Source organism: Lingula anatina, chromosome 9, assembly GCF_051362555.1.
Source record: "Lingula anatina isolate TDL-2025a chromosome 9, LinAna3.0, whole genome shotgun sequence".
In the NCBI taxonomy this organism is placed as follows: domain Eukaryota; kingdom Metazoa; phylum Brachiopoda; class Lingulata; order Lingulida; family Lingulidae; genus Lingula; species Lingula anatina.
In genome coordinates this window covers 5,238,379-5,258,133 of record NC_141775.1, presented here as the reverse complement: position 1 = coordinate 5,258,133, position 19,755 = coordinate 5,238,379, and the positions used below count along the sequence as shown (strand labels likewise).

General features: G+C 39.9%; 4 protein-coding genes across 4 annotated transcripts; all 4 read left to right on the top strand.

The window, feature by feature from the left end:
• Positions 1-411: 411 nt before the first annotated feature.
• LOC106169224 (O-acyltransferase like protein) lies at positions 412-9,801 on the top strand. Its single transcript, XM_013548628.3, has 16 exons — positions 412-1,352; positions 1,780-1,879; positions 2,216-2,324; positions 2,890-2,983; positions 3,161-3,248; positions 3,702-3,877; positions 4,222-4,392; positions 4,854-4,947; positions 5,246-5,344; positions 5,484-5,652; positions 6,370-6,449; positions 6,909-7,013; positions 7,702-7,819; positions 8,029-8,215; positions 8,463-8,608; positions 8,902-9,801. The coding sequence occupies exons 1-16, from the start codon at positions 587-589 to the stop codon at positions 9,010-9,012; spliced, it is 2,613 nt and encodes an 870-aa protein (XP_013404082.2). The 5' UTR covers positions 412-586; the 3' UTR covers positions 9,013-9,801.
• A 429-nt stretch (positions 9,802-10,230) lies between these two features.
• On the top strand, positions 10,231-12,829 carry LOC147759816 (uncharacterized). The gene is made up of 3 exons (XM_086995992.1): positions 10,231-10,669; positions 11,304-11,430; positions 11,956-12,829. Exons 1-3 carry the CDS (start codon positions 10,354-10,356, stop codon positions 12,242-12,244), a joined length of 732 nt encoding a protein of 243 aa, XP_086852118.1. The 5' UTR covers positions 10,231-10,353; the 3' UTR covers positions 12,245-12,829.
• A 626-nt stretch (positions 12,830-13,455) lies between these two features.
• LOC147759815 (uncharacterized) lies at positions 13,456-16,276 on the top strand. Its single transcript, XM_086995991.1, has 3 exons — positions 13,456-13,811; positions 14,862-14,988; positions 15,450-16,276. The coding sequence occupies exons 1-3, from the start codon at positions 13,499-13,501 to the stop codon at positions 15,748-15,750; spliced, it is 741 nt and encodes a 246-aa protein (XP_086852117.1). The 5' UTR covers positions 13,456-13,498; the 3' UTR covers positions 15,751-16,276.
• A 906-nt stretch (positions 16,277-17,182) lies between these two features.
• Positions 17,183-19,496, top strand: LOC106169244 (uncharacterized). Its single transcript, XM_013548648.3, has 3 exons — positions 17,183-17,569; positions 18,243-18,369; positions 18,880-19,496. The coding sequence occupies exons 1-3, from the start codon at positions 17,254-17,256 to the stop codon at positions 19,181-19,183; spliced, it is 747 nt and encodes a 248-aa protein (XP_013404102.2). The 5' UTR covers positions 17,183-17,253; the 3' UTR covers positions 19,184-19,496.
• Positions 19,497-19,755: the final 259 nt, after the last annotated feature.

Sequence of the window (19,755 nt, the reverse complement as noted above, 5' to 3'; positions counted from 1 at the left end):
AGGTTGCAGCTAGACTTATTTGTCAGTGGAGAAATTGAATACCTTCAAATTCTTAAATTGCATAGACCGGTGTGGTGCGTTCTATAGTGTCATGACAAAGTTTATCTGATAAAGGTTTGTACCTATTTTGCAAAGTTCAGAATGGATAGGTAACCTAATTTGTATACTGCACGTTATAGACAAAACAAAAGCGCCTCGATACAACGCGAGGATAATTATCCTATCAAAGACAAATTCAAGATTCCCAGAAGAAAAACAGTAATGAAAAAAATCAAACATCCATCCCAGCAATAACATCTAGTGGCGTTGCTCGACCCACCGACTGGAATGCAGTCCATTGTATCTATTCAAACGTCAGTGATGTATTAAGTTGCCCGTGTTTACAAAAGATAAACTCCTTAAAAGGTCAACAATCATTTCTTCCAAACTTAAAGCTGACTTCACCGTGTTGCGAAACATCGGCTGTTCTCAAAAACAGTGGGTCTGCAGAGTCACTTTGTAGAATTAAGCCTTCTCTTTCCCACTCTAGGGTTGTTTTCACGAAAAGGGACATTGTAGAATACATAGACAGGAAACTGAAACGAGAATGAAGCATTCATCCTATTATGCAGTAGTTTTCCTTTTGTGTGTGATATGTGCCGGTGTTGCATCACAAAATGGAACCATCTCGCCCACCTCCACTCAAAATGGAGTCTCTGGTGCGGCCACAAATGGGACAGGAACCACGGCAAATATCGTTACCATCGGGTTGACTGGGCAAACCGGCGCTAATGCATCAATTCAATCAACTGAAGCGACCACATTGTCTGTCTCGGGCCAACATGGCGCCACCGCGACTGTTTCAAATGTCTATACAGTCAGCCCATCTCTTCCGGCTCAAACCGAAAACGCTACGATCGTCGCATCGCAAAACCAGACCACCAAGGCTACTGAACTAACGAGCACTCCGGCACCAGATGGCTTACTGGGGTACCTCCAACAGGCTTTGAGTCCAGATAACATTAGATGGCTCCTGGATTTTGCATCTTCCGGAGTAGACGAACCACTGAAGAGCCTCATAATTACCAACAAAGACTTCATTGTAAAAAACGCAGTGCCGATTTTGCAACAATTTTTGCAAAGTGGTAATCAGGGAAACATGAATTTACCAGCACAATTCTCATCTCTGTTAAACAACAATAGTGCCTTGGCTGGTATAGTGCAGGGAATGGACATGGCAACTGTAATACAGATGATTTTACCCAGTGCGCTCTCTTCTGTCACCGGCTTCAAAAACGTGTCTGGCCAGTGCCTGAGAGATATGAGCTTCGTGGTCAGTGGTCTTGCAACTGGACAGCAATGGGCACTGCAAAGTAAGTGTATTTATAAACATAATTATCTGGTTTATAATATGTCCGAATGTGAACTTGATTTGTTAAGATGGGCAGCTGAATACATTTTATCCCTAGAGTCATGATTCGTTGCGTCCCTTGTTTTACAATGATCTAAAGAGCATTGTAGGTGTGTGCGCCACACAATACAGTTTCTTTTAAGGAACTGGATTAAGATGTCTTGAGAAAGCCAATATTGAATTGGTCATTCAGCACATTTGTTGAAGACCTTCAGTACGTGTACAGTAACCTAAGCCCTTTTTTAACATTGTGGAAATTAGTGGAAATACTCTGATATCAACCAATACACATTAAAACACCTGCAGTTATAAAATCATAGAATCAACCCCGTGATCGATAATCAATAAATAACCAATCAGTCAATTGTGGCGTGACGTGGTCTTTTCAGTGTTCGATTCATTTGCCAAGCTGCCAGCGGGTGTCATGTACGGAGATGCACATTGGTTAGGCCAGTACTATGAATGTATGCGAGTGAAAGCACACATCAAGTGAGTGCGCTTGTTTTGATATACAATAAGGTTTAAGGGTCCACTCCCATAGGCACCATCGGTGTAGGTGGATCAGCCCAACTGTGCAGGGACTCTTGCTGGCTGCAATCGCACGTTGGAGGAGTGTCATTGATTTAAGCTGATTGCAATCAGCCAGAGTCCCCACAGAATTGGGTCGATCCACGTAGACCGATGGTGCCAATGGAATATATATATATATATATATATATATATAAGAATTGATTGCTTGCACGAAACAACAGGACGAAATTCCACTGATAAGTTTTGGATACTATGTCTGATTGATCAACAATTTTTAATCATTTTTGATTGCAGAGATGCACCCTTGGCCGGGTTGGCTCGGGGTGACCATAGCTTCAACGGTGAATACTGTAGAGCCTATATTACCGTGCCAGCTTCTGTCCTGCCTGCAAACATAGCTGGGGTAAGTTGTCCCGTTCTTATCACGTTGAACAATATACCAAGGTGTCTTTATCATGTTCATATCAAACAAGAGCGTGCACACACACACAAATGCACGTACGCACACACACACGCACTGGCGGACTGCTACGGGGGAAGAGATTTTTAAAATGTTTATGTGTTGACAATTTCTACAGTACTGGGATGGATAGTCTGCTTTGCATTCTCTGTTGCGGTATTTATTTATTTATTTATTTATTTATTTATTTATTTATTTATTTATTTATTTGGAGGGCAATGTATGGCTGTATAGCATTTACCGTGAATAACTGACTTGACATTAAGCTCTAAAGCGTTCCCTTTATGACATCCATACCAATAAATAAACCCTAAATTAATATTGCCCAACTTGAATCATTATTTAACTCAAATTATTGCCCAAATGGGATCACTGTCTAACTGGAATCATTGCCGAGCTAGAATCCCCGCCAAATAATGCTTTTGCTTCGTGTAATCCATTGATGTATTATAAAAGATATCCACCTACAGTATATATTCCAGATGTAACAGATGACCATCTATTCCAGATGACTGGTGCCACTGGCGGGTCAATGGAGATTTCCCTCGGGACGTGTCTTCCAAGCACGTGCACTTCCGGCGACTTGACGGCCATGTTAAAACGTGCGTCTTAGCGGTATTGTACTGGGGTCGTACTGTATTGTTACTAAGAACACGGGTCAGTTGCAAAAACAAACCTTTGTATGCAAGTTAGCCGAAACTTTAAGACTAAAGTTTTCAATTTTGCCAAGCCTTTTGCCTGCGCCTGTCAACACCTCTGTAAACGTCCTTTCCTTACAGAAATAATGTCGCAGCTGAAGACACGCGCAGTGTGTGAGAAAGATAAAGTCCAACACCTGTCTAGTGATCCTACAGCCATAGCTTGCATGTATGTATTAGTACCTGTACTGTCAAGCGTTTCGTGAGAAGCGTCTGAGATAGGCCACATTAAGTCTCGTGACTTACATGTAGCTTAACATCAAACGAGATACTGCGGGGTTTGGAAGAGCGAGTAGTCAGAAATATTGTCCCACTAGCGAGTTCGGTGCAGCACCGACATTAAGTAGACAGAATTTAAACACGGACATTTTCTATTCTGTTTTTAATAAATAAATAAAAATATTGTCTTACATTTTTTGAACATCTGGATGGATATGTGTTAGAATAGTGATAGGAATTACCTAGTCCGTGCTGCGTTTGTAGTGTGCGCCACAGCCTTTAATTATACTCTGCTGGGTACGCCCACATTGCGCAAGACCCCAACGTATCTCATTTTTAAAAATATTCTATCCCTATTTTCTTATCTCCCTTATATTCTGTATACCTTTGTTTCGTTGTGCAGCTGTCTACTTATGGTGTTTGGCATGGCCGTGCTCACGGGGACTCTGTTGGAAGGTTTTGGACTGGACAAAATGATGGCAACGGAGAGCAAAGAGAAAGAGACATTGAAACTGAATAATATAGCGGCCAACACCGACAATGCCCCGATCTCTTTAGAAAACCCGAAAAAGGCAGAAGGTACATTAATTATTCGTTTCTTTTCTTCTTTATTTCCATAATGGGTCCTAAATTCATCCTAGTTTCCAGAACTCAAGAGAGATTTTGGTCCTCAAACTCAGTGTTAAACACCTTATATATTTATTCCAAAATTTTATGGATCATTAAGACAAGAAACAAAAAGGGAAACGAGTATTTGCTTTTCCCACTGCATGGTTATTTGAGCAAAACGATGATGATCAAAATGCGTATATGACAGAACGAAGGTGGCAGACGCTCTAATGTGACCTCACCTGTATACTGGTTTATGCTGGTAGGCTAACAAATTGCCTCAAAATATTTTAAATATCAACATTTTCCTTCAGCGCCAACCGCTATACGTCTCCTCACTGCCTTCTCTCTGTACACGACTCTGCCCCGGTTGCTAAGTACCCACCAAGGAAGCGCCGCCATTACGTGTATCAACGGCATCCGGGTAATGAGCATGGCCTGGATTGTTCTGGGACACACGTATTCCACGCTCAGGGGGAACATGAGTAAGTATTATACTCTCACTAGTGAACCTAGGAAGAGTTTTCACCTGGAATCCAGTTGTTAAAGAAAGCTAGGGTACAATTGATCGCCCATCCTCATCCATTTCTTAATTTGCTTTGCTTGAGCGTCACTCTATATTTATAGGGATATACCTGTATCTACTGGTAGGAAGATAATAGATAGAGGGCGTACAGGCTTTTTTTTCCAATACCCAACTGCTGTAAATATTTCTATGTGAAAAGGGAGCAAGAGTTGTTTTTATACCTCACCTATTGGTGTACGGAAGATTCGATTGTAGCTCCTATTGTACAATACGTCGATCGTTGCTTAGGCCTATTCTCTGAAAACTTTAAAATGAGTCACATGGCCTATCCTTGTATACATATTTTTCATGACTCTTTGGAGTACAATTTATTTAAGCTTTGTAGAAAAGTTAATACACCCTACTATGTCCGTTTTGCAGGTAATCTTCTTGGTGCTATGAAGAAAACCGAGGATTTCTCGTTCCAAGCAATCACTAATGCCGTTTACTCCGTGGATACGTTCTTTCTTCTCAGGTATGGAGCACTAGTGTCTTTTCCTAATTGAAACCGTTGCTTTGAATCAATGCTCAATCCCCTTTGAATATATATACGTTTATGAAGTTATGTTCATTTTTTTCCTTTAACGTGTTTATAATACAAGCTCATGCACTGTATATTAGTCTCGCTTTTATTTGTAGGGTACATGTTATATATATGACTTTGGAACTTTTTTTTCAAACGCGGATAGTCTACCTTAGAACCCTTCTCTTGGCAGTTGACTCCTGTTAATTATTATCCGTCTAATAAACCGATGCTATGTGGTTTATTTTAGCGGTGTGTTGGTAGCCTACTTATTCCTGCGGCAGTTACGCAGAGAAAAGGGCCCTCACGTGAAGTCCATGGTGATGTATTATGTGCATCGATACACAAGGTATTAGCTCACTATTTATAAGTGATTTACATTTTTTTAATTTACGACAATGAAAAATAACAGTAACTAAAATGCCAATGTTTCCAAAATCTCTTTAACGTATAAACAAAAATAACGTGTAATTTTTGTAATCTTTTAGGCTTTCCCCGCTGTATTTCATGCTGTTGTTTTCCTCTGTTGCCCTGATGCCGTACATGGGAAGTGGTCCTCTATGGCCACTCACGTACCCCTTCAAAGACCCGGCTTGTAGTGAAAACTGGTGGACCAATATCTTATACGTCAATAACATTGTTCGTCCCGAGAACATGGTAAGAATTAAATCCGTTTCTTTGATTTGTATGTTTCGTTGTACAACCTTGTCCGCCGCGACCCGTGTGTCTGCATGTAGTCCAACTAATCAATTTTCAGTTGTTTTGTGTGGAGATCAATGAAACATTAAAAAAATTAAATCAACCAATCATGACACAAATTTAGACCATAGACGGTTGGGATCATTTTTCAGTGTTCAAAAACAGTCGGGATTTCACCTACCGCCTGAATAAAAAATGTGTCCTAATTGGATGCACTTTTGTTAAGTCTACAGCGTTTGTATTTTATACGTGTATGTACAGCGTCACAATATAAGGAAGATCGGTTCATCATCTTCGTGATGATATATCCTGTGACATATCCTGATGTTATTACCTCCGCAAAGGAGGTTATGTTTTCACCCCTGTTTGTCTGTTTGTTTGTTTGTCATCAACATAACTCAAAAAGTTATGGACCGATTTTAATGAAGTTTTCAGAAACTGTCAGAAGTGGGCCAAGGAATAGAGGGTTAGTTTTTGGTGGTGATCCGGATCAATAATCAATCAATAATAAGGTCTGCGCTCTCGGAGTGCTTTTCTAGTTTTATAGGCCTATGTAGGGTCTATATTCGTCGCCAGTTGCTAAGGATGCTATACAAGATACATGTATGCAGCAATAAAACTATAAATTTATACTAAATATTAAATACTATACATAAAGTTAATATTTCTATGCAGTGTTTCCCCATTAGTTGGTATGTGGCCAACGACTTCCAGTTCTACGTGATTGCGCCGCTGTTTATATTGCCACTGTTCTGGTGAGTAGAGACCGGTTCATATAACGCTTTTCTTAATGAATTATAGGTAAATCCACCATGAGTATAAGAATTCAAATAAGGAGTGATTTTACAATTTATGTGACCTAATTTTAAGTAGTGTGCTGATTATATGTAGGCCTATCTTGTACATGTAATTATGTTCTCAGTATTATGTATGTCAAAGGACATTGAATAGCAATGGAAATGGAACAAAAAAAGTCCATATCTTTATTCTGCGTTTTTCTGGAACAGGTCTTCACATTTGATTAAATTCACCTTTTATTTTACTTTCACAGACGTATAACCTTGCAGTTTCTGATTATTTTTTTCCTTACTCCCTATTTGGTTATAGTTTCAATGACATACGATATACTGCTACAGTGTAATTGAAAAATGTTGCCACAATATCAAAGCGTAGATAGATCGATAGAATGTAAAAATACATTTCTTTATTTCTAGGAAACCAGTAGTTGGTGTTATTTTTGTTGTCGTTGGGTTGGTAGCAAATGGACTGGCCGGCGGGTATGCGTTAGATGCTTTGTATAAAGGCGGGGATTTCAGTGAGTAAGTAATATATGCGTGCGTGTGCGTGCGTGTGCGCGCGTGTTTGTGTGCAGTCTGACCCACGGTACTCAAGAAGGAGAGGGGGGCAATCGCTAGTAATAGGTGGCCTAGTATGAAATAAAAACATATTTTTGTGGGGAAAATGCGAAAAATAATACGCTGCCATCCTATCGTGATTTATGTCTTGAACACCTCCCGCTGACGCTCAATGTGCTCTTTCGCATTTCAATCAGTTGATAGTGTATAATCTCATCTTTATCTAATTTTTGGTTAATAAGTAATTATGTGAAGAGGAAAATGGAGTCTCCTTGGAGATAGTCTGCGCTAAGAGGCGTGCTTTTCTAATCTTTAAATTTATTTTCTATTTTTTATTAATTAACTGATTTTATGTATTCAATTTTATTTATTTATTTATTTATTTATTTATTTATTTATTTGTAATGTCAGTATCTATTAACCTATTTGGTAAAAAAAGTGTGGCATAAGCTCTGTTTTTAGTAAAATTGTAGCTTTAAATGCAACTGCTTCAAAATAAATTTACTTCACCATCAACCTGTTCATGCATCTTTTCTATTTTCATTTTGAGTAAATAAACTCTCGCCAGGGAATCAATAAATAAATAATCTCCAGGTCTGATATGTTGCTTTATTGAATGCTGTATGAGGCTTAACTAATTCTCGAATTCCAGGAGGAAGTTTTTAACTGACTACTACATGCTTCCCTGGTGCCGCGTGGGTCCGTACCTAGTGGGGCTCGTGGTGGGATATATACTGTACAAAACTGACCTAAAGCTGAAAATGCATAAGGTAAGAGCAATAAGGTATCGCGTTTGCACGTGCCTGGTGGGACAGCTCGTAGCCTACTAGACTTCTGACGTCATTTTGACGCCATTGTACAGAATATGCGTCATGACGTGCAAAATTTAAAAGTACTTTCTGGTTCTTAACCTAAACATTATATTTACTATCTTAATCAGTATTTTTTTTAGATAATATTATTTTTAAACTGTTTTCAGGCCGTTGTTGCCCTGGGTTGGTTCCTGTCTCTAAGTCTAGTCACCGTAATAGTGTATGTGAAATATGATGAAGTGAAGAACGGTTACTGGGAGCTGGAACCCAATATTGCTTACACCGTGGTCACCAAGCCCTTGTGGGCAGCGGCCCTGGGGTGGATCATAGTGGCCTGTGCCACGGGATACGGAGGTAGGGTACTAGTACATGTACTTGTCTGCCTCGCTGTCTGGCAGTCGGTTGACCAGTCATCTTTCTCTATCTGTCTGTTTTACATGCCCCTGTCTGTGTCCCTGTCTTATTGGCTATCTGGCCCTATGTCTATCTATCTTTGTGTTTGTGTGCGTGCGCGTGCGTGCGCGCTTGCACGTGCGTGATATCATGTCGATTTAAACATTTAGACAATTTTAGAAGTAAAACTACCGCTTGAATTTTCAAGGTTTCATCAACACCATCTTGTCCTGGTCACCATGGGTACCATTGGGTCGTCTGACGTATGCAGTCTACCTCGTCCATAGTTACATCCAGGTCGTCTACGTGTGGGGCGGCCGGACCACCAACATCACTGTGTCCGACTTCAGTCAGGTGAGTCCGAAGATTGACGGAAATAACCGAAGATGTAAGCAGTGAAGCGAACATTGGAAAGGAGACAAAAAAGGCTCATGGTGCAGGCGTTGTACGGAATTTGGTGTTAAATCCTCCTGCATCTGGGTATAGCTTCACATTAATTCATTTTCTATAGATATTCCATACAGTGTAAAATGTGACATACATGTACCTGTAACTATAATGCAGTACTTGTTTATAAAACGGAACAAAAGTCTAGTTAATTTCATCATGATGGCAAACCTTGAAAGTATCTATTTTTACCATTTCAGACGATCTTTTTTACTGCCTTCCTGGTCCTATCCTATGTGGCCGGTCTGGTCGCCTCTCTCCTTTTCGAGGTTCCCATGCTCGGTGTGGAGAAGATATTGTTAAAGAAATAACCACGATGGCTCGAGAACAATTCAACAATCTGAACAGAATATGCGTTACTTAATTCTTGAAATTGTCTATAACATATCGCCTATACCTGGTCTGTAAAGTACCCTTAACACACAATTCTAGAAAATTACCACCAGACGGCTCTGCATGGCAACTGCCTGAGTTCTAAGTGTCATGATAAGCTGGGCCTAAACTGTTTTAATTATTAATAAGTAATGATTTGTATAGCATTTACCTATCAAGACAGACTCATTTATACACTCCAAGGTGCAAAATCATATTAATATACAATATACATTGGCTTACTGTTATAAAACAAAGGTATATATTACATAAAAGGAATATTTGAATATTTGAAGGGTGGAAGAGAGGTGATGGCAGTAATATTGAGATTCAATTGCTTATATACTTATGTACTAATTATTGTTGAGAGGAACATATAATTTGGAAGAAACTTTCTTATACTTGGGACCTTGTGTTTTCCAAGTGCCGTAGATGGTATTAAAATTCAGTTCATGTGTTCGATTTTATATATCGAAAGCCAGAAACCGCTTAAGCATACCCAATATTTTTAAATATAAATATATATAAACAAGACATGTATTTAGCAAAAGGACCGGTAATATGGATGTGTTTTGTTAAACATTGGAACAAAGAAAACAGTAGCAAATTCCACAGTTTGCAAAATCATACATCTACTGTTACTTAGTAAAAATTACACATTGTACATTTGCAATTAAGGATAGTCTTCAATAGCGATTTTAATAGAAAATATTATAGGGAAAGTGAATTCCAGTAAATAAAATGCACTTCTATATAAATTAATATTCAGTGTACAGCGTACTAGTACATCTGCATTTTTAGTTGTGTTTAAATTTTTTAAGTTTTCAAAATTTGGGGCCAGTACAGAGCCAGCCCAGAAAACTGTTTGGGATTTGGAATTGTGTATGCTTCACTATAGTGTATACTCCAAAAGATGTAGATATCTTTGGAATACATGTACTAGAGGCCCTTGTGATATCAAATGGTGAACGACAGCGCCTGTAGGCGCCAGATTAGGCCTACATGTAGAGCTCGGGGACCGAATTTCATCAGAGGACCAGACGAGTAATAGCCGCCAGCTATTCAAATAAAAATTCAAATGTAGAATAAATCAGATAATTACAGACTAAATACTTATATGGTTGCCCCCAGGAAATCTTTGCGCCTCATCGAGGCTATTTCCGAGAACGAGGCTCTGTGGTGAGCTGACGTCACTCATGCAAATTAGATAATTTTTACTGCCTAGGCAATGAGTCAAATCAGAGTAAATCACCGTGCACGACAGGAAGACGACACAAATCATGCCTGTTCTGAGAACAGTGACTGCAATTCTATTAATTTATTTGGCACTAGTGGGAGTGAATTTCTCAGAAACTAAAACCGTTTCTGGTCACGTATACGTCGACAACTATTTTAAACTGTACGTAAACGGGGGATTCATAGCAGACGACACTCTGTTTATTCCCCATACCGCCACCGCCGTCAACTTCGAGGTGGAGGATGGCGGAGAGAACGTGTTCGCCATTTGGGCAGCGGACAACGCGGATAACCTGACAACTCTGGAGTACAATGACACCCAAGTGGGAGACGGCGGGCTAAGAATGATCCTTGATGACGGTGAGCGTGGTCCCGAGTTTTGGAACAGAGGGGGAAGGGCGGCTTAGGTCACAACGACAGTTATTCTTATTTATTTATTTATTTATTTATTTATTTATTTATTTATTTATTCGATGGGCTCTAGACTTTTAAAAATTGAACTTTATATCGAAGCATTCTCCGTTGTTACCTATTTGACATGTGTCAGCCGTAGATAGGTCTACTTCATGCCCCTACCTAACGCGAGGAATGTGATAATGTTTTTTACATATACATATATCAACTCCAGCCTCGTTGAATGCAAGAGTTCAATGTACTGTACAACTGTATATACTGAATCTCGTTACGCTAGAGAGAAATTGGCATCATCGCCTGACCTAAGATATAGTATGCAGAGGTGAACTAAATGTAGTCCCGTAAAGAGTGAGATTACATCATTTTGTAAAGTGACCGTATCCAATAGTGCTAAGAAAGCGTCGGCAGTGAGTCCAAATGAAATAATTTAGCATCTTAAAGTAACTTTATTAAAGAGACTTGACGGGGGGCCAACTTACCCCGGGGTCCAACTAGCCCCGGTCTCCCCTACAGTAATCGTAATAATTTGTACTCGTATAAACTTAATCCAAGAGTTTTCAACAATATATTTTATGTTAAGGCACGGTTACCAGCTCAGCGTGGAAATGTAAGACGTTCTTCAGGGGTCCAATAGACCTGAACTGTGCCTCGGGCCCGAAACCTTGGACCACTTGCCGTGGCGAGCACTTCACCATGCCAGAAAACTGGTACGATACTCCTATCCTCCTCTCACTTATTACACAAGGTATCGGTATACTGCCTCGGTGAACGTTAAGCTGGACTATAGGGACATTTTAGGGGTATTTGGAAAGTATCCGAATGGTGTTACATATCTTTAAAATATTTACTAGCTGACAATTTGATTAACAGGATAACTGAAAAACAACTCTGTCGATGCTTGTCTGAGTCCAAATGTTTTTCATATGCTTAATGTTAGAAGCAATATATATGAAACTGTCTTATGCCCAGGTATATTCACTATGGATACGATTACTTGAAAACTGAAAAATCCTTCTTCCTAGTTACCCTTTTTCTTTCTTCCTTATTCTGTTTTTCTCGTTCATCTTGTTTCTTTTCTACAACCCTTCTTTATTTTATACTATTTTGTAGTTCCTCTGTGTTATAAATTAATCTTTATTTGTTGATGTACATGTAATTTTTAATTGTGCAATTCAGTGTATTAATTTCTAGCAGAGTTGATGTGAAGTATAATTCTCCCCTTCACTCCGCAGGTGGACCAAAAATTTCACTGCGGACGATACCTGGGTCTCCGCCACCGAGTTCACGGACCAAGAGGTAGGGTGGGGGCGAGCACCACAGGAAGGGGAGGGCATCAACCCTCGGACTATATCTTGGGGTCAGTCCAAGTTCATCTGGACAAGCTCCCTGCTGTATGACAACACTGTCATTTGTCGATACACGACACCTGCGACAACTGGGGACGGGACGTCACAAAGGACACGACTTTCAGGGTTGACCTACGCTGTGATGTTTTTGTCATTGTTGAGCAAATTATTTTAAATTTTGACTTCTAGTACAGATTTCATCTACTGTGCACAGACACTATACCAAGACGACTGAGGGATTCATTTCACAGCTGTTGTGTGTCCGTTTTCACTTGCGCACGTTTTTGAGATGGCTCATTTGCGTGTGTCCCTATGTGCATGTGCGCATACTTTATGGGAGCTAGTATACCTGTACTCCATTGTGTATTGGTTTGCGCTTGTGTAACAGACTGGACAGCAGGCAGTGGACCAAACATGAGTCGGTGGCGTGAACGGCTGCAGTTACTTTCTACTCATAATATTTGTTTATTGTTGTCACGAATAAGCATCTTTATAAAAATGTGGTTCGGACCAACGACAAAAACCAAGTAAATAAGTCTAGCACAATGTCAGCCTCATATATACATGTACATGTACTTGTCTAACCAGAAAATAAAAGGCAGGAATAAAGAAATTACGCAGAATTGTCTTGTATATCAAAACGATTACCTACGTCATTAAGGGAGAAAATCTACGAAAACCTAGAAAAAACTTAGCCTTCACTTAGTTTGGTAAATAAATGTGGAGCTCACATATACCGGTACGTCTTATTTTAAGAAAACTGAATAATACATGTGCTTTAAGTTGATAACTTCAAATATATTATAATTTTCATATAAGAGAAAAAAACTGGAGTAAATGCCTTAGATTTTCAAAATCCATTTGTTAAAACGCTGTCATAAACGCGGAGAGCATACAAAGGACACTATTGTGTCAACTGTATGTTCCCCTTTTGTCTGCTACTGTAGTACTGGTAGTATATGTATATATATGCATGCAGTGTGGAATCAAGTGGTCAGTGTCATCTATCATTTACATCAAAATTGCAGCTACCACGCATTAAATGGGGCGGAACAACACCTAAATTATAGTTATTTTGAAATGGATATTCCAATACAAGATGCAGGCCCGTAGCCAGCAATTGAAAAAGGGGATTCTTTTTCGGAAAATGTAGGCCTTTATTTCGTGAAACCCACGTTTACCTGGATAAAATTTACCTAGATTGGACCTTTCTCCAACAAAAAGGGGGTTTCTTTCGAACCCTTGAACCCCCCTCTTGCCAGGTGCCTGAAATGTATTAAATATTTACATTGTTATATTTTATACAAAATATGGTTGGCTGTGACGAGATTACGTCTCTCATGCAAATGAGCATCCAAGTGGGCTTTTCTTGTGCCTAGACTTTGACTTGACATATAGTGAAATAAACGAGCGTGTGGAGACGGGAAGAATGCGCCTATTTACGAAAGTGGTTCTATTTAGTATTATCCTAATACATGTGGGGCTGTCTACCTCAGAGGCTAAAACCGTCTCTGGACACGTATACGTCGACAACTATTTTCGCTTTTACGTGAATGGAGAATTCATCGCAGAAGACACGCTTATGAAGCCGCACGTCGCCATTGCAGTAAGCTTCGACGTGGATGATGGCGGAGGGAACGTGTTCGCCATCTGGGCGGCGGATTACGCTGACAACCTAACTGCTCTGGAGCACAATAATACTCAAGTCGGGGACGGCGGGATACGGGTCGTCCTTGATGACGGTGAGTGCGTGCCGGAGGCCAGTTAATGTGGTACAGAGTCGAGGTTTGAAGCGCGACTGAACGGGAGGGTCGCGCAACTTTGTACTTACTGTATATTAATTTATTTGTTTGTTTTTTGTTTGGCTTGCGAAAGGGTACAGCTGTGCAAAGGGTAGGGGTTAGCTTGGCCTTAATTACCATACCTCCATGTCATAGCATTTTTTCTTATTTTACGTACAAAATGCTAGGTCAGTCCACGCTCGGCTGTCACCTTGATTGGATAGTAAACGATTGTCGTAAAATCGCTAAATGATATTAAAACCGGGTGCATAAACTTGAAAACCACCTAGGACAACCTTGAACTGCCACATTAATCCAATACAATGCAAAAGTAAACTATAACAAGTGGTTTAAGCCTTCAAGCCGAATGTCGTAAAGTCCCCATATACCTCCATAGAGACAATAAAATAGAGTAAGCTTGTGAAACAAGATTCCACAATTTTAAACATAATAATCGAAATAAAATACTGACAGGCATCGGAGCGGCCTAAAACTTGGCACGCTTACTGCAAATACTGCAAGCTACAGCATCCCGTCACTCGTTTGTAAATTCCGTGCATGGCATACGCACAATCAAACCGTAAATCCAAATTCCCACCTTGACGTTTAAGTCGGCCCTCTCTACCATCCAGTTTTTGAAGTGACGTAACCGCAGAGGTCGCATTGTCCAATGACATGGCTTCTTTTTTGTAAGCCCGGTGGAATTTGAAAGCAGAGAGGACCGACTTAAACGTAAGTCAGTTGAAAATGACAATCCATCTAGCTAGAGACATATCTGTGAATATCCGTAAAAATCTATCAGTCGCCCTGGTAGAGGGTAGGTCAGTCGTATTGTCTGGCGTCAGCTGTAGTCCAGTCTAATTCCCCTGATGCACCACCTTGAAATTTGTTCGTATTAAATGGACATTCTTCTTCTTCTTCTTCTTCTTCTTCTTCTTATTATTATTATTATTATTATTATTACTCGTATAAACTTAATCCGAGAGTTTAAACAATATATTTTATGTTAAGGCACGGTTACCAGCTCAGCGTGGAAATGCAAGACGTTCTTCAGGGGTCCAATAGACCTGAACTGTACCTCGGGGCCGAAACCTTGGACCACTTGCCGTGGCGAGCACTTCACCATGCCAGATAATTGGTACAATATTTAATCTCCTCCTCATATTTGGTACACTGCCTTGGTGAACGTTAATAAAACTGACCTATGGGGAATTTTCTTGGGGTTATTTGAACAGTATCAGAGTACTTCACCCAGCCAGATAACTGGCAATGGACTCGTTACTTCTTCCCTACCCTTTCAGTTGAACATTTAACTGTATTTAGCCAATCTTCCTGATGATTTCTTAAATGATAGGCAATAAATCTTCGGAGTATGATAAACTGTCAGTCAGATTGTTTTGATATCTGAAGTTTTTTCGTTCCCATCATTCAGTCACTGTTCTTTTTCCACGTCCTTTTTTTTTCCTTATTCAACAATTTTTAGTTTAGAGACTGTGTTCCATATAACCACGTTATCCATGTGTAACTTCAGGTGCTTTAGGTAATAATTTATTCGAATTCATTCTACTGAACCGTACATATTTCCGTTTCACTCCGCAGGTGGACCAAAAATTTCACCACCGACGATACCTGGGTCTCCGCCACTGAGTTCACGGACGACGTGGTGGGTTGGGGGGTTCCGCCCCAGGAAGGGGAAGGGAGAAACCCTCAGACCATCTCTTGGGGTCAGTCCAAGTTCATCTGGACAAGCTCCCTGCTGTATGACAACACTGTCGTCTGCCGATACACGACACCTGCGACACCTGGTGGCGGGACGTCACTTGGGACACGACTTTCAGGGTTGACCTACGCTGTGATGTTTTTCTCATTGTTGAGCAATTATTTTAACTCCGAGTTTTAGGACAGCGTTTGAGGTGGCAATGACCTGAACAATTAGGTACTACGCTCTTTGTGACGGTTGAACCATTTAATCACCATTGTATGTTTTCAAAGGCGCAAAGTGTGAGGATGTAATTTTTTTTTTTTTTTTTTTTAAATATATACTTCAACCTGACCGGAATTCTCTAACTGCATTAAATCAACTCTGATAGAATGCTTTTCCAGGTCGAAATATTGCTGAGTTATTCATTCCGTGTGATACACATGTAACACACACACGGTCGTCATCTATAGGACATTATATTAAAGTGCATTAAAGTGAATATGTGACATTTATGATTCCCTTTTTGCCATTATCTACAGTAAAAAAAGATGCACCTACAAGTGTTTTTGTCTTTTCAGATATAAGGTTTTATTGAAATTCTTTTTGACATTTAAATATTCTGTAGTAGCTTTAGCACTTGGATATTTGATATTGTTACTGAATTTTAAGCCATTGTACATGTGAGTTTTATTAATGATATATAATAATAAAAATCGGTTCTTTACATCTACATGAAGAAGTCCATATATGGTTGGCAAAGCATGCTGAATACCTAAGTAAAATACTTTAAATGCATGTTTTAGTGCGGGGTAAGAACCTTCTGGTATTAGGTGTGATAGGGGGGACTACGAAGATAAACCCTCTAACACAAAGCTCAGTTATTTGAATGTTTATGATTCAGTTCGATAAAAAAGCAAAACTGGGCATCAGGGATACCTTCAACCCAGTGGCGAATTAAGAGGGAGTCAGGGGGGTCCTGACCCCCCACCCCCACCCTTCGTTTTCTCGTCTCCTCTTGAAATTATAATTTTGACAAGCCGAATCATAGTTCTAAACCGTACCAAATGGCACCGTTCGCCCTCTAAAATACCAAAATGGGGGTGGGGGAGGTCGGCTTAGCATCTGCAGACCCCTCCTTCCAAGAAAAGAATTCAAAGACAAAATTTTAAAACAATACAATACAAAACAAAACGCAGGCAAATCTAGGGCATATTATTATTATTATTATTATTATTAGGGTTGTCGGAAAACCTTCAAAGTACTTAGGAAAAGAAACATTGCCACCGCCGTGATGTCAAATACCAAACTCAGATTTCTCGTTGTACACACAAAATATCAGTCAAACTAGAACCATAAGGTACGTTCCATCAAACGCACGAGTTGGGAACACACTAACGGGGGCGGTGTGACAGCGGCGCTAGTAGGGGGCAGCACCAACAGCAGTTCTCGATTACTGGCGACACGGACACCTAGCGACGCCAATAAACACTACATCTTTCAAAAAAACATTTTAATGAGTAAAATTAAAAAGTGAAACAATAATGTAATTCCGGTGTTAATGAATATAGATTAGTTTTACTATCCGCCACCAGGCTGTCCCGTGAGCTGACGTCACTCATGCAAATTAGATAATTTTTAATGCCTAGCCAGTGAATCAAATCAGAGTAAAACACCGTGCATGACAGGAAGACGACAGAAATCATGCCTGTTCTGAGAACAGAGGCCCAAATTCTATTTATTTATTTGGCAATAGTGGGAGTGAATTTCTCAGAAACTAAAACCGTTTCTGGTCACGTATATGTCGACAACTATTTTAAACTGTACGTAAACGGGGGATTCATAGCAGACGACACACTGTTTAAACCCCAGACCGCCACCGCCGTCAGCTTCGACGTGGGGGATGGCGGAGAGAACGTGTTCGCCATTTGGGCAGCGGACAACGCGGACAACCTGACAACTCTGGAGTACAATGACACCCAAGTTGGAGACGGCGGGCTAAGGATGGTCCTTGATGACGGTGAGCGTGGTCTCGAGTTTTGGAATCTGGAACAGAGGGTGTTAGGGCGGCTTAGGCCACAAAGACAATAATTCCTGTGGATTTACTTATCTATTTATTTATTTGTTTATCTATTTGTTTATTTATTTATTTATCTGTTTGTTGGGGTCTACACTAATATTAAACCTTATATAATATCGAAGCATTCTCCGTTGTTACTTCATGTTACCGCGTGTATCAGCCGTAAATAGGTCTAGGCCTACTCAATGCCCCTCCCTACCGCGGCGAGAATGATATTGTTTTTTACATATATACATATAGCAACTTCAGCTTTTTTGAATACAAGAGTATAATGTACAACTGTGTGTACGGAATCTCGTCACACTGGAGAGAAACTGCTATCTTCGCCTGACCCGAGATGTAGTATACAGAAGTGAACTAGGCCAGTAAAGAGTGAGATAAGTTTAGATATGAAATGTGGGATCTCTTGTATAAACAGGAGTAAATAGATATTAACTGTTGCATTGTGTACCCTCCGCTGTGGGACCTGTATATGCTGTCTATAATTCTAACAGGCACCCACAGTTAAAATGCTACATGTCGTACTAGATTGACATACATGTACAGTTATCGCAGTAATTTGTACTCGTATAAACTTAATCTAAGAGTTTTAAACAATATATTTTATCTTAAGGCACGGTGACCAGCTCAGCGTGGAAATGTAAGACGTTCTTCAGGGGTCCAATAGACCTGAACTGTACCTCGGGGCCGAAACCTTGGACCATTTGCCGTGGCGAGCACTTCACCATGCCAGACAACTGGTACGATACTCCTATCCTCCTCTCACTTATTACACAATGTATCGGTATACTGCCTCGGTGAACGTAAAGCTGGACTAAAGGAACTTTTCTTAGGGTTATTTGATGCTGTTGATATCTTCAAAATATTTACTGTCTGATAATGTGATTAATAGGATATCTGAAAAACAATTCTGTCGGTGCTTTTCTGAATTCAAATCTTGTTTATATACTTAATGTTAGAATACATATATAGATATATTCACTATTGATGCGATTACTTGAAAACTGAAAAGTCGTTCTTTCGTCCCTTCTTCCTAGTAACCCTTTTTCTTACTTCTTTATTTTATTTTTTCTCATTCATCTCGTTTCCTTTCTACAACCCTTCTCTATTTATACTATTTCGTAGTTCCGTGATATAAATTAATATTTCTTTGTTGATATACATGTAATTTGTAATTGTGCAATTCAGTGTATTGATTTCTAGTAGAATTGATATGAAGAACATGTATAATTGTCCCGTTCACTCTGCAGGTGGACCAAAAATTTCACTACGGACGATACCTGGGTCTCCGCCACCGAGTTCACGGACCAAGAGGTAGGGTGGGGGCGAGCGCCACGGGAAGGGGAGGGCATCAACCCTCGGACCATTTCTTGGGGTCAGTCCAAGTTCATCTGGACAAGCTCCCTGCTGTATGACAACACTGTCGTCTGCCGCTACACGACACCTGCGACACCTGGTGGCGGGACGTCACAGGGGACACGACTTTCAGGGTTGACCTACGCTGTGATGTTTTTGTCATTGTTGGGCAAATTATTGTTACTTTCGAACTTTTGAGGCATCTTTCGAAGTTGCAGCGACCTGGACTATTAGGTACTTGCTACGCTCTTTGTGACTGTTTAACCACCATCGTATGTATTCAAGGTCGCAAAGTGTGAGGGTGTTATGTATTTTTTTCAACCTGATCGTCATTCTCTGGCTGCATTAAATCTACTTTGATAGAATGCTTATCCAGGTCGAAATATTTCTGAGTTATTCATTCCGTGTGATACACATGTAACACACACACGGTCGTCATCTATAGGACATTATATTAAAGTGCATTAAAGTGAATATGTGACATTTATGATTCCCTTTTTGCCATTATCTACAGTAAAAAAGATGCACCTACAAGTGTTTTTGTCTTTTGTCAGATGTAAGATTTTATGCAAATTCTTTTTGGCATTTAAATATTGTGTAGTAGCATTAGCACTTGCAAATTTGATATTGTTACTGAATTTAAAGCCATTGTACATGTGAGTTTTATTAATGATATATAATAATAAAAATCGGTTCTTTACATCCACATGAAGAAGTCCATATATGGTTGGCAAAGCATGCTCAATACCTAAGTAAAAATAAGTTAAATG